General features: G+C 44.4%; 7 protein-coding genes across 7 annotated transcripts; 4 read left to right on the top strand and 3 right to left on the bottom strand.

Moving 5' to 3' along the window:
• Positions 1–550: 550 nt before the first annotated feature.
• On the bottom strand, positions 551–3,675 carry VTP01DRAFT_992 (uncharacterized protein; the record flags this gene model as incomplete). The annotated part of the gene is made up of 17 exons (XM_069389197.1): positions 551–592; positions 655–747; positions 811–1,395; positions 1,453–1,635; positions 1,701–1,796; positions 1,846–1,961; positions 2,017–2,102; positions 2,153–2,228; positions 2,287–2,372; positions 2,422–2,498; positions 2,555–2,656; positions 2,712–2,852; positions 2,906–3,059; positions 3,121–3,183; positions 3,246–3,471; positions 3,528–3,571; positions 3,626–3,675. The coding sequence occupies 17 exons, from the start codon at positions 3,673–3,675 to the stop codon at positions 551–553; spliced, it is 2,220 nt and encodes a 739-aa protein (XP_069238400.1).
• A 115-nt stretch (positions 3,676–3,790) lies between these two features.
• Positions 3,791–5,984, bottom strand: VTP01DRAFT_991 (uncharacterized protein; the record flags this gene model as incomplete). The annotated part of the gene is made up of 9 exons (XM_069389186.1): positions 3,791–4,017; positions 4,074–4,560; positions 4,626–4,709; positions 4,765–4,960; positions 5,030–5,262; positions 5,321–5,521; positions 5,582–5,743; positions 5,800–5,813; positions 5,882–5,984. 9 exons carry the CDS (start codon positions 5,982–5,984, stop codon positions 3,791–3,793), a joined length of 1,707 nt encoding a protein of 568 aa, XP_069238399.1.
• A 682-nt stretch (positions 5,985–6,666) lies between these two features.
• On the top strand, positions 6,667–9,342 carry VTP01DRAFT_990 (uncharacterized protein; the record flags this gene model as incomplete). The annotated part of the gene is made up of 8 exons (XM_069389176.1): positions 6,667–7,189; positions 7,242–7,438; positions 7,495–7,752; positions 7,815–7,857; positions 7,914–8,346; positions 8,415–8,794; positions 8,857–8,927; positions 8,992–9,342. 8 exons carry the CDS (start codon positions 6,667–6,669, stop codon positions 9,340–9,342), a joined length of 2,256 nt encoding a protein of 751 aa, XP_069238398.1.
• Positions 9,343–10,852: 1,510 nt separating this feature from the next.
• On the top strand, positions 10,853–11,777 carry VTP01DRAFT_989 (uncharacterized protein; the record flags this gene model as incomplete). The annotated part of the gene is made up of 3 exons (XM_069389164.1): positions 10,853–11,109; positions 11,181–11,409; positions 11,562–11,777. The coding sequence occupies 3 exons, from the start codon at positions 10,853–10,855 to the stop codon at positions 11,775–11,777; spliced, it is 702 nt and encodes a 233-aa protein (XP_069238397.1).
• Positions 11,778–12,111: 334 nt separating this feature from the next.
• On the top strand, positions 12,112–12,381 carry VTP01DRAFT_988 (uncharacterized protein; the record flags this gene model as incomplete). The annotated part of the gene is made up of 1 exon (XM_069389153.1): positions 12,112–12,381. One exon carries the CDS (start codon positions 12,112–12,114, stop codon positions 12,379–12,381), a length of 270 nt encoding a protein of 89 aa, XP_069238396.1.
• A 21-nt stretch (positions 12,382–12,402) lies between these two features.
• On the top strand, positions 12,403–12,609 carry VTP01DRAFT_987 (uncharacterized protein; the record flags this gene model as incomplete). The annotated part of the gene is made up of 1 exon (XM_069389142.1): positions 12,403–12,609. The coding sequence occupies one exon, from the start codon at positions 12,403–12,405 to the stop codon at positions 12,607–12,609; it is 207 nt and encodes a 68-aa protein (XP_069238395.1).
• A 256-nt stretch (positions 12,610–12,865) lies between these two features.
• Positions 12,866–13,387, bottom strand: VTP01DRAFT_986 (uncharacterized protein; the record flags this gene model as incomplete). Its single annotated transcript, XM_069389131.1, has 1 exon — positions 12,866–13,387. One exon carries the CDS (start codon positions 13,385–13,387, stop codon positions 12,866–12,868), a length of 522 nt encoding a protein of 173 aa, XP_069238394.1.
• Positions 13,388–13,632: the final 245 nt, after the last annotated feature.

Raw genomic sequence — 13,632 nt, 5'->3', positions numbered from 1 at the left:
AGAGCCCAACGCAGTACAACTTTCAAAGGTTTACGGTGGTCAGCAAGTCACTTAGTGAATATTTAAGCACTTGAGCAGAATACCGCCTTGAGACATGTGTAACTCGGACAGAGCAGAATACGTATTTGAAATTTAGCCTTATGAAAGAGATGCAAGTTCTTGCCAACTACAACCTTTACAATGAACTATCAAAAGAATTGTCGTTCATATAGTCGGATAGACGGCTTGTAAAACGATATCTCTTATTTCTTTCGCTGGACCTGCCCCGCTTAGACGAAGACAAAGGTGATTAATGGACAGTTTCGTATTTATAGAGTTTGGTTGAAAGTCCAGAATTGTCAATATCCAAAGGGGCATAGAAGCTGACCGGTCGAATACATATTAAGCTATTTCGCGGCTCATTAGTAGCCAAGTGAATGTCTTACAGCTCCATATAAGCTAGAATGATATATATATCGCAAATGCACCAATAGATATAAGATGACAGATAATGTCCATTTTTATAGTCTTTTCTCTTTTACTATTATCATTATTATTCAATGCTAAACCATTATTGAGCGACGTTTGCTTGCTGGTTGTAAAAGTAAACAATCTATAGTGGATTAAGTTATTCTATACGGATCGATCTGATGTAGAACAAAAGTGAAAACAAACCTGGTCGCTTGTTGTAGCATCCTCAGCATCTTTGTCCTCGCGTACTCTTATAAATCTTGGGAAACGTAACGAAATTCCTTTTGATGGATCCACCTGCACAAGAGAAGACCATCGATTAATAACAGACGACATGTCCATTAAATGAGTATGACTCACCATTCCTACGCCTGCCATGTATCGAGGACTGATGCTCAAATCCGCACATCGTACCTCCCATACTTGTTTGGGCTCAAACCATACGTCCGGCTTGACCGGATTGTCGCCGAGTGTATAGAACCGCTTCGGCTCTTTAATTTCCAGCTCCTTTAAGGAATTATAAAGATTTTGCAAGTCTTCATCAGAGAAACCGGTACCCAACTTGCAGACTGTCTGAAATTCTTCTGTATCTGGATCGTAGCATGCAAGGAGAAAAGCGCCGTAAACGGAAGTTCTCTTGCCGCGCCCGTAGAATGCACCGATAACCACGAGATCCATAGAATCACTCACACCAGCCAAATAATCCTTCTTAACCTTGAGCCAGTTGCGAGAGCGACGAGAGGGCTCATACGTAGCGTTTTCATCGTCGTAAAGTTTGACCATCAAGCCTTCACAGTTATTTGCGATTGATACGTCCAAAAACTCTTGAATCTTTTCAATTTCATTGGTATCCTCGTTGCGAGCAAAGTAAAATTCGTTCTCGGTCTCCTGAAATGCTTCTTTCAGTTTTTCCCGTCTTTCTTTCAAAGACTTCTGTAGCAAAGACTATGGAGGCATTATTACAGATTTGATATATTTTCAAGCTGTAAACTTGCTACTTACTTCGCCATTAAGATAAAGACAATCAAAAGCATATATGGCAACTTGCACTTTGATATCTTCTTCCTTGACATCTTTTCGCTTGCGTGTGCTCAGAATTTGAAAAGGTAATATACTCTTCTTCTCGCGATCCCATGCAACAGCCTCGCAGTCAATGATGAAAGACTTTGTTGTTGGTTTCAACCACTATTTTGCCGCATCAATCCTAGTGAGCAAATATGAAGCTATGATCCGTCCAGGCAGATCATTACCTTATTGAGTTTCTCTACTACATCCGGATAGCGACCAGACATGTTTTCAGAATTACGACTGTATACGGCGAGCGTACCATCTTCCAAGCGATGTATCTGTAAGCTTATCAGTACCAGCATTAAGTATAGTTTCATCTAGACTTACCTGTGCACGTTCTCCGTCATATTTAAATTCACAAGTAAAATTATGACCTTCGAATCTGTCCAAGACTTCGCTGAGGCTCTTTGTTGGGTGTGCAAGCATAGGTTTTAGAGGGATTCCTGATGGATAGTTGAGTTGAGTTATTGTATAACAGTATAGACTATTCCATCATACCTGGTCGCATTTTGCACTTGTCTAATAGTTCTTCCAGAGGATTTTCAAGCAAAGCAGGCAGGATCATATCATAGCAAGGCAACTGACTACATTTGGCATTAGCATAGATTGGCTTATAGCCATAGTATGCCCTTACTTGTAAACAGATTTGATAATATCGGTTGCCTTGGACAATTCTTCTTCTCTCTTTTGAACAGACATCTTTACACTCTCTATCATGTAGAAACATTAGTTAGTACAAAGATATTAGTTACGTGTAGCATGCGGTACCTGGTTTACTCAACACAGCAGAGTGTGCTAACGCCATCAGCACTGTCTGTTCCGCCATTCCAATACGCAATTTGCCTTCAAGTTGTCTGCTGAAATGTCAATATATGCACATGCTACATTGCAGATATTTCGAACCTTATTAGGTATTTTGCTTCCTGATCTTGACAGGCCACCAGCAGGCCTTTGATTTTCTCGACTTTACGCTTTTGAGCCTATTCTTCGTATTGACAACGCAGTTACGTTAACGATACTAAGATAGGATCCTTACTGATTGTCCCGTTATTTTGGCCACTTCCTTAAACGTGCGAAATACATGAGAAACGGTAAGAGGTTTCGGCTTGTAGAGTGTTCGCTGAGAGCTTTTGCTTTCCTATACCATTCTTCTGTCAGAATTTATCAATGCCATTATATTTTTTTTATATTACCTTCGCCACAGTTCCGAGATCTCCGATTTTATCAGCATCAGACTTGATTTGCTTCATGTTACGACCAGTTGATTCCGCAATAGCTTTCATGAGCAGAGATTCGCCGATACCAAGCTCCAGGCCTTCATAGTCCGGTCCCAGCTATATGACATCTGAGCAATGAGAATAATATGCATCAAAAGCTGAATACTCACCTTGTTTATGCACAGGTACAGCGTCTCAAGAAGGTTTTTAGGTGAAAGCTTTAATACCTGCACAAACAGTTTAACCAAATTCTCGGTGATTGTTGTACGCTTTGTTGTACTCTCGCATTTTTCAAATGTCTTGCACAAAATCGAGTATGGCACACTATCAAGCGCTTGATTTAGTGTTTACGGCGGATGTTATATCTCTCTACTTTAGCACATACTCCTTTCCTTTCTCCCACTTCATTTCTTGCGCGGCTTCCTCGCTGATCGTAGATATGACGGACCTAAGGTCAGATGTAGTCGTTAGCTTCATCGTATGTATTGAGATTCGTACCCGATATCTCACATTGTCTTTGCAGCCGCATGCTCCTCCTCCAATTCTCTTTCTTGTCGCTGCTCATCCTCTTCGGCTTCCAGTATCTCCTTATCCTCGTCTTGATTTTCGTCCTTTACGAGTACGTCGTCTTCAGCTTTTCTCTTCTTGGGTGCAGTATTTCCAGTGGTCGACATGTCTTCCTCGCGTTCGTCTTCGTCTTCGTCTGATTCAACAATAACTCGCTTTCTTTTCTCGCCTATAGCTTTGTGGTCAGTATTCGTGCTATAGTCACAATGCTTATGTCTATGGTACCTGGAGCAACTGCCGCAGCTTTCCGATTTCCCGAGAAGAAAGCTCTTTACGAAGACAATTAGCAAAGACTTTTGGGCAGCTTAGAAAGAGTAAGTTACCCTAGATTGGTCTGCTTATGGTCACTAGTTGCCTTGTTTGAATTACTCATTATATTGAGAACGGGATAAAAGACCTGATGCGTTCAGATATTTAAAACTCGCGCGCGTCGGTGCACCGAATCAGAAAATTTGGGCGAAACTAATCGATAACTAGGTCATTTTTCACTAAGGCTCTACATTGGAAACGAATTCGAACATTTGTCCATGGATGAAGGCACGAAGAATAAGCTCGCTAGATCCAAATTTAAATTCTATACGCACATCTACTTTATCGCCGGGTCGTACATCCGCCAAATGTGGCATACGGATCGGGAACCTAGCGACCTTTTTGATATCTGGATGGGTAATATGCCGCGGTGCTTTTCCTTCTCCATCATATGCATATAGAGTCGCTGAACCAATCCAGTTAGCATCCAATATGTAAAATATGATGCGAACAAAAATCTACCTTCTGTGTGCTTGGGATAGGTAACCCAGAAGTGCCGGCTAACTCCTCCCGATGGACTGATACGGTCACCTTTGAAGGCTATCACATCGAATCGAGTCATGCATCGTTTTACACCGTCTTTGGTAATCACAGCGCTGTCTTCGGGATCTAGCGCTGGATCAAATAGCATACTGGTACATAAGCCATATGTCCGTTGGATTATCTTGCTACTAATAATATCCTGTGCGCAGGTCATATGAAGTGCTCCTCGTGCTACAGCTACGTCTGCCCGAGGTACCATGACAATTTTGGAGACTCGAGCTCCAAATCGTTCGCTGAGTACATCGTACAGATACTGTGAGCATCCAAGACCTCCAACAAGGAAGATGCCATCAACAGGTCGCTGAAGGTCTTGAAGCTGGTCATCTATCAGCTTTGCAATGTAGTCAAAGACAGGTCCGAAGACTTCATGCTTGAGTTCGTCTACAGTTAAGCGCATACATCCATCCTGTTATAGAGTGGTTAGTTTATGTTCAGCAGATAAATTCAAGGAAGTGCATAGGGTCAACTGACCTCATTCACAATATTACCAATCCTCGCTCGATCGAATCCAGCTGGCATGGGAAGATATTGGTCCAAATCGCCGCAGAAAGTAGGCTATACAATTTCTCGTTCCAGTAAAATAGTAATGTATGATTGCCGGATTTCTTACCTTTATCTCTTCAATAAATATCTGCATAATGTTTTCGAACTGGCAAGAGGGCATACTTTGCGCATGACGTCCTAACTTCCTTTCCAGAAGGTATCTCATGTTATTATCTATATAGGCGCCGCCGCAAATTCCACCGTAGCCTCGAGTTATTTCCTTCAGTCGCCGATGACCTTCTTCAGGTCCCTGTTCGACTTCACTGAAAGCCATAAATACTAGATTTTAGAAAAAACCTTTTCTGTTGAAGATTAGAATGTATAGTGCTTACTAGATGATAAGATCCACAGTGCCACCGCCTGCATCAACAACCATAAATTGGCTTCCTTGCTTCATGTCCCAAGATGCCGAATGTTTCTCACAGTAAAGTGCTGCCGCTTCAGGTTCGCTGACCAGTGTCAGCCGATGCACCGGATCGTCCTCGTTGATAATGCCAGCTTCCACAATAGCTTGCCGCATCAACGCTTTGGCTTTCTCATTCCAGATAGCTGGCACAGTTAGACACTATTAAATGCAAGACTAAGCAAAGTAGTTACAATCTCGCATCCGGTCTACATCTTACATATCTAAACTTTTCCCTTGGATATCCCATTATATTAGTTCTTTCAATATCATTCAAGGCATGCTCGTGAAATAAAGTAAGATAATCCGAAATGACTTTAACAGCTGTTTGTCCAGGTAACAGTGGCGGCAGCATTCTCTGGTCGATGTCGTCCAAAAGCCAAAGCTTGAATTGCTGGATAAGTGTACCTGATCCTCCTGGCTAGATGATGTGAGGCTGATACAAGTCATCACAAAGCATTTCTTCCTTCCTGTTCCATACTTGTAGTGACAAACGCTTTGCACCGTCGCCCCATGCCAGAAGACGCTGCGTTCCTGTCCTGTAATACAAAAGGCTTGGTACTTTGGCATAGAAACCGCTATGTTTTGGCCATTGTACAACATCATATATTTGATTACTATGCGCATATTTATAGCTACATCCCTAAGGGAGCCATATCGGTCTAGATGCATATTTGTGAAGCAAGCGCCCAGACTTACAGAGTATGTCGTGCCTGGATATGGTCATTTCAGGGAAGTTGAGGTGATTTTGCTGGACAGCAAATGAACCAAAGGCTATTACCAAAGTCGATCGCAATAGTCACTGCATATTCATCTTGTCTATTGGTTGTTGATTCTGACGCTACCGAATTGTCTCGGTAGCTACAGTTGGGAGAGGAAAGCATGGCAGAGCAGGCCCTGTGTTTTTCCTCGTGTAACTGGAGTTCGGATGTCTTTAATTTCGTTAAACCCTCCCGTTATGCTTCTTCGATGTTCGACTTGATCATGCTATAGAGGGGAAGTAACCAACCACTTACTTTCAGTTTTATATGGTGATAGCCTTTCCGGATCGCAGCACTTGCTCCTACATAATGCAAGAAGTGTTCGATGTGGCATACTCCAACCTTTATTACATTGCCAGAAACATTTAAAAAGTAAAAACGTTCAGTTTTGATACTACGATGAGCAAAGGAAAATGATGTTGGTCAATATGGTATGCCTGAGCCCGTGGGACAAGGTTCTGACATGAGTTATTTGCTCTCGGAGGAACAAGTTGTCATAATCCTTCCTTACATGATATGCCTCAGGCAAATGTCCTAATTCTTTTAGTTTTGCGAAGTCTACCTTCATTACATCAGCAAGCTGATGAGGTGAGGACGGATGTCTTGTAGCTTATAAACTTTATTAGAATCATTTCGACAATCTATGTTATCGAGATATCTAGAGCATTGTATCATAAACAGTCTAAATGTCCCCGAAATACACAATGTTTTCTGTGCGGAATCCGAATGGATGATCTTCGTGAAGGAAGCCACGACCGTTTCACACAGCGTGCCTTGCCTGAGCAGATGCGACTAAGGAGACGGAATGTCATCGCCACCCTCGTCTGCTTCTGGCATTGTATCTGCAAATATCAAGCTGTTTAACAGTAAATCTGAAGACGAGACCAATGCGCAGCTGACTCCAAGATATGCGCGTTCCAATCCACATCAACCAGTAAAAAAACGACCACAACCGCCGCCTTTGCCACCAAAACCCTCCATAACGAACGCCCGAGATAGCGTTGTCAGCATTGGCGTTAATAATGCTGGTAAATCGTCCTCCCGCTTGCTTTCATTTCCAAAGCCGCAAGCAAGTTCCGAACCTCCTGTCCCTCCTCCACGGCCGAGTCCAGCAGCATTGAAAGCTATCCAAAAGACAGCCACTATAGAGCACAAATCGACGTGGGAAGTCAAAGAAGAATCAAAAGGAACCAAGCCTACAGCAGCCAAGACCAGTAAAGAAGTAGCAGAAGACTTGAAGTCCAATAATGGGATTATCACGCATGTAGGTGCAAGCACCTCAGCTGCGTTAAGGGGCGTCCTCGACAAAGTTGTCGGCAGTGTCAGCGGTAAGCAATGGAATGGCAGCCAATATACAGTGTATTCACACGAAATATCTAGAACTTTGGTCAACTCCAGCATCTGACAGCGTTCATTCACAAAGTCGAACAAAGATATCATCTCCATACAACCTGATTCATGTCACACATGTCGGCTTCAATGCGCAGACGGGAGAGTTTACTGGTCTGCCAAAAGAATGGCAACTGCTGTTACAACAAAGTGGTATCACGAAACGTGAACAGCAGGCAAACCCTCAGGTAGCTTTTGACAGAGGAATCGAGCAAGTATCGGTAAATAAGAACGTATAGAGTAGGCGGTTTTAGATGTTATCGGGTTTTACAAGGAGGCTCGCGAGCAATCGCAAGATGTTGTATGGGAAAAGTTCGGTAACGCTCACCCTCAACACGGGCCAAGTCAGTTAATCAACAAACTATCCCCTCCTCCGCTTCCCCAACGTGCACGACCTCGGTTGGTGGTCGTGCCTTCCACCTCGAAAGATACACCTGACCAATTGGAAAGGAAGCCAACTTTACCAGCACGTCCGTCCGACTATCAGCGCTCGACAGAACAGGTGAGACCTTGCACTTGTTGAGAAAATTTTGAATTTGTACTGAAGTCCATGGCGGCGTTTAGTTGACTCCTACAGACATACACGCTCCTAGTAGTCCCGCTGAGAGTATGATTTCCTCATCGTTACAATATAGATATATTTACTCATTAATTCCTCCACAGCAAGCATTCGTGTTGCTGAGCGAATGCAGCGCTTTGAGCAATCGACACCGGAATCGCTTGAAAAGACAGCTCCACCACCTAAACCACCATTGTCAACTAAACCTACAATACCTCCAAAACCGATGATTTCTGCATCCAACCAATCTACTAAGGCGCCCGTAGCTCCACCTCGACCAATTTGGCCTAAATCCAGAGACGACCCTCCGAATGAAAAGCTCCAGAAGAATACAGCGGATGTTTATATATCGCCCGTTGCTGCTCCGCTGGATCCAGCGTTAGATACTAGTGGTTCCGAGACCCGGATACGCCGCCGCGAAAATCGTCGACAAAAGGAAGAGATTAGAGACGCTGAAATTATTGCCGAATTGAAAGCCATTTGTACGGATGCGGATCCGACTAAGCTCTACCGAAATATGGTGAAAATAGGCCAAGGGTAGGTGCTGATGAATAGATGATAATTACAGGATGAGACTAACCTATTGCTGCTCTTGCTGCCTGCAGAGCATCCGGTGCGGTCGCGATTGCTCAATCTGTAGATACCAATATCTCTGTGGCTATCAAACAGATGAACCTAGCTCAACAGCCAAAGAAGGAGCTTATTATCAATGAAATATTGGTGATGAGGGAAGCTCAGCATGAGAATATCGTTAATTTTATCGATTCATTCCTCGTGAAGGGCGAGCTATGGGTCGTCATGGAATATATGGAAGGCGGATCCTTGACCGATGTCGTAACAACAAATATGATGACCGAGACACAGATAGCGACAATTTGCCATGAAGCACTGCAGGGAATAAGACATTTGCATCACCTTGGCATTATACATCGAGATATCAAGTCAGATAACGTCCTGTTAGGTCTGAACGGCCAAGTGAAATTGAGTAAGTTACAGTTAAGGATGATAGTTGCTTGCCAATGAATGTATTAATCAGTCTCGTTATAGCCGATTTCGGTTTCTGCGCTCGCTTAAACGACGAAGAGATGCGAACAACTATGGTTGGAACGCCTTATTGGGTACGTCGGGTTCCATTGGCTTGTATAGAAGTAGGCGTAGAGAGAACTAAATGTGAACGTATAGATGGCGCCAGAAGTTGTAACGAGGAAGGAGTACGGGCCAAAGATTGATATTTGGTCTTTGGGCATCATGGTCATCGAAATGATTGAAGGGGAGCCGCCATACTTACACGAAAATCCCCTGAGAGCTCTATATTTGATTGCGACAAACGGCACACCTACTTTGCAACACCCCGAAGCACTATCGAATGCACTGTCGGATTTCTTGAAGCAATCACTGCAAGTTGAAAGCTCTGCGCGGCCAGATGCAGACAAGTTGTTACAGCATGCTTTCATTCAGAAAGCAGACAACATCCGCTCCTTAATTCCTCTTATAAAGGCAAGTCGTAACATAAGAAAAGCGCATGAATCATGAAGTCTTTACGATCGAGATACCATTTATGCAAACGTACATTCCGTATATCTGTATATAATCCCTTTTTCTTCCTTTTTCAACGTCTGAGAGCATTCAATGTCGGCGATCTGATATGAATGTTAGCTCATAAACGTAATATATTAGATTGCTCCAACTTGATCCGCGAACGGAAATTATACGACCTTTTCAGAAATGAGTCACGAACTGTCGAGCCCGAGTATCTTCGTCGTACCTTTCATTCTTTACTGTTTCCTTGCAATGGAACAACTTCTCAGAGAAGTCTGCAATACAAGACAAGACCGTATGGAGAGTATTCAACCGGTAGCTTTCGAGGGTGGATATGAGTGCGTTTTGGAAACACTTGTGCTCGTGGTATAACTGAGCGTTGCATCCACGGACACACATACAAGGACTTGTACAAATCTCCCTGGCAACTCGTAAGGAAGAAAAGGTGATTGCTGCTTCAGGCCAACGACTGCCCGTGGAAGCTGACAGCATCAACGACTTCCGAAAGAAACCGAAGATTTAGCTAGAACGATGCTGGCAGCCGGTGCGAGACCGGCTACAGTACTGCAAGCAACGACTGCCTAGCATGGCCAATCTGTGTAACTTGCATGCCAAACTCAACTGGGACCCAAAGAATTGCGTCGCCAATCTCGATGGTTTTCTTCATCATAACAACTATGTAGTTTTGTACGACGTGAATGAAGAGTGAAAGGCATTGAAGACCCTGTTTTGTTGTCATGAGACGTCAATCCAGAGAGCCCGATGATTCTCTGATGTATTCTTGATCAACGCAACATACAGGACTAGCGATCATGGACTACCGTTTATGAACATCGTCGGGATTGGCAACAGTGGAGACAAGGTATTGAGGTCTTTTGCGATCAGCCGCACTTTTGTTTCGAACGAACAAAGTAAATTATACAATTAGCTCGCGCACTTCTTCAAGGCTGCTGTATACCGAGATATCAAACTCGGGTTATTTTATCACGGACAACGATGCTACATTAGTGAAGATCCATGAGAAGCAACTTCGGAAAGATGTCCTTCGAAAATTTCTCGGTGGGAGAGGATCGACGAGAACCGATGAAATATGTGAAGAAGATCTCTACAGGTACGATGGTGAACGAATTCAAAGACCCTGACGATGGAGGTAACATTATAGGCAAAATATTGATGATTTAGTGTAAAATCATAGGACAAATGAAGAGAAGTATCTCTTCCAGACAATAATATATGAAGAGTGCACGAAAAAATGCTTACACATTGCTAAAAAAGAAAACCTACCTCTCAACATCTGGTCACCCCGAGGTGACAGTCGGTCTTCAAGAAAAACGAGAAGCATTCAGTATCTGCCAAATGGAGCGACAATCGAATGCAAGGCTTATAAGCTCCAAGTCGCCACTTTGCTTGTTGCTCCTGCTCTCGTACTCCACACTGCGATTTTTCCTCAACAAGCACATTTTTTATCGTGAATACTTTTCTACAACAACGCAACATCACCAACATGTCTGTCAACAACGCTGCCACCAACAACAACATGGATATCGACGTCCAACCTGTTTCCGTCGTCTCCGCTGCTGGTTCTGTCGCTCCTGCTGGTGGTTCGCTTGCCGTCCAGTACGGAAGCCTAGAGGCTCGTGCTGAGGCAGAGTTGGAGGACCTCAAGAGAGAGTCCAATGAAATCGAAGCTGCCTACTATGCTGCCAAGAGTAGTGGCAAGGCTGAGGATATCAGGAAGCTCAGAGACGTTCACCTGCAATTGTGAGAGACTTTACAGACATGAGGGGTGCATACAGGGTCAAATATCCTACGAATCCAAAGTTTAACAACAGTGTTACGAGCCAAGGCTCCGGACTTAACAGCGAGAAGCCTGCAACAAGTGTAGTCCCTCGCAACCTACCTCACTTGCAACTGGTGGGACAGCATCCTATAGATGCACACTACAAGACGCACCCGTCTACTCGTAATTTCTTTAACGACTTCGAGCTAGAGCTAGACGTTCACACCATTGACGTCGAGCAAGAGTGGCATCGCTTTCTTCGTCACTGTTTCACCACACAGGTGCAGCAAAGATACCTTGACGACAAGATCAAGGAATATAAGCCAGCTTAACTGATTCAAGGCGTCCCCGAAAAAGAACTGCAAATGCCACTGTGATGTTCAACAATCAAAAACAACAAGAGACAAAACAAGTCGTCGAGATTGCTGTTTAGGGCTCGGACTGGGATGGGATGGGATGGGATGGGATGGTCACGTGCTGGGATCCTTGGGATGGGACGCTACCCCGTCCCAATACCCAGTGGGATGTCCTATTGGGACACTTGGGACACTTGAGACGCACGAGCTGGAACACCACGCCGTCCACTGGAACGTCCCAAGTCCGAGCTCTATTGCTGTTCAATTCTGAAGAGCAGAACAACGTCCATTGAAAAGTTTTTCTACAGCTTGTAAACTACGACGAGATGTGACGATTGATTGAAATCTGAGCGGTCGGTCTTGTCGTGTCCAGGTCTAGCGACCAATATGAAAGTAGAAATGAGTATGAAATTAGATAACCGCTAAATGACGGTATTACTTTCTTCAAACTCCATCCCAAATCATATAGATCCGGGTCGCGTAGATGTTTTATTTTCTTCGTCTTTATTCTCAGTAAAGATTCTCAAGTGACCTTCAGTCTCAACGTACTTAACTTTTGTCCCTATCGCCATCTCTACGCTACCGCACGAGACCACATTTTTTACGTTGAACTCTGTTCTCATAACCATGTCCTCCGCTAACCAACTTCTCAACAACTCTCCTGTCGTCGAGGATGCTCACCCTCCTTCTCCTACCACCGAGCAAGCCTTGGAAAACCTCTCGTTAGTTGAACCAATGGAGGAAGACCTCACACCCGTTGTTCCGGTCCCGTCCGTGGAGCCAGTCTCGCCGGTCCGTATGGCCTTGGAGACACTCAAGAAGCTCCAGACCAAGGCTATGGCCAAGCAAGACGAGTATAACAAGCTCGTCTGCAGCGCCGAGCCCGATGAGCATTAGGATGAGGCTCTCGATCTTCTTATGAAGTACGAGAAACAAGCCGAAACATTCCGTAAGCTCCAAAAGAGCAACCTCCCATCGCGTCTTGAATTCTATTCAGAGCAGGAACTCATTGAGCACAAAGCAATGAGCAGCAGGCCGCAGTCGGGAGAACGTGAGCCCAACTCCAGGGAGCATTTTATTCCCCAAGACTTACCTGTCGTGCAGACTGTGGGCTCTGAAAGATAGCACCCAAATAAGGTTGTTCATTTGTCAGCCGAGTTGTGCCTTCGCGCTTTCCAAAGGAACTCCATGCAAATGGTTTGCCTCTGCAGCGTCACTGGAAGCGACTTCTGCCTAAGATCTTCAACGGCACCCCTAAGCGTCTGGTATGACTGGGTAATGGAAGAAAACTTGGAGACCACGTGGGAAGACATCCGTGCGAAGATCGTAGCCACCTTCGACACGCCAGAACAAAAGCTAAGAAGCATGGAGAAGAAGGTAGTTATTTGCCTGATGTTGCGGTCTTATTGAAAGTGGCGAGGGCAACAGCCCAGTGATCTCCAGGAATGTATGCACATATCGGTCTGAGGGGATTGTAGCTGTTTTGCGCAATATTGAATTTTTGATAATCCATACAGCTTTTCACGAATTCGACAGCATCACGGAGTATATTGTTCCAGTGCATGCCTCTGTTGTTCAAGTACCTAACAATGTGCTCAGCACCTGCGTGCCCTGTAGCCAAGTGAGCATTTTGGAGCTCTTCAGGCCGGTTTTCATCAGGAGGAGCCATTGTGTCGGTTGGAGCGGATTTAACACGCATGCGGAAGACTTTTGGGCCATTCTTATTGGAAGAGGTACCAGTCTTGAAAGCTGTTTTTTGGATTGCAGTGGCATTACCCCCCTCCAGCTTGTCAACAGGGTTGAAAAAGCGTGACAGTCGGTCGGGAAGAACATTGTCAAAACCAGGAAGATGTACAACATCGAAGTTGTAGTCTAGGAGAGTGTCGAACCATGTCAACATCATTGGATTGGCGATCTCCTGCGTGTGAAGATTTGTCAGGGCTTTATGATCTGTATACAAGGTGAACGGACGACCCCAGAGAAATGGATGAAATTTCTTTAGTTCAAAGATGACAACAAGCAGCTCGCGTTTGGTTGTGGACTAGTTACGCTCTGATTTGCTTAGAGTAGGGCTCTTCAAAATCCATGAGAATGATCAGCATAAGACTACGTTCACTCATACATAACTATCGCCAGTATATGTTCCGT

This window comes from Rhizomucor pusillus (assembly GCF_041956525.1).
Source record: "Rhizomucor pusillus strain CBS 183.67 unplaced genomic scaffold VTP01scaffold_10, whole genome shotgun sequence".
Taxonomy (NCBI): domain Eukaryota; kingdom Fungi; phylum Mucoromycota; class Mucoromycetes; order Mucorales; family Lichtheimiaceae; genus Rhizomucor; species Rhizomucor pusillus.
This window is presented reverse-complemented; position numbering and strand designations above follow the sequence as displayed.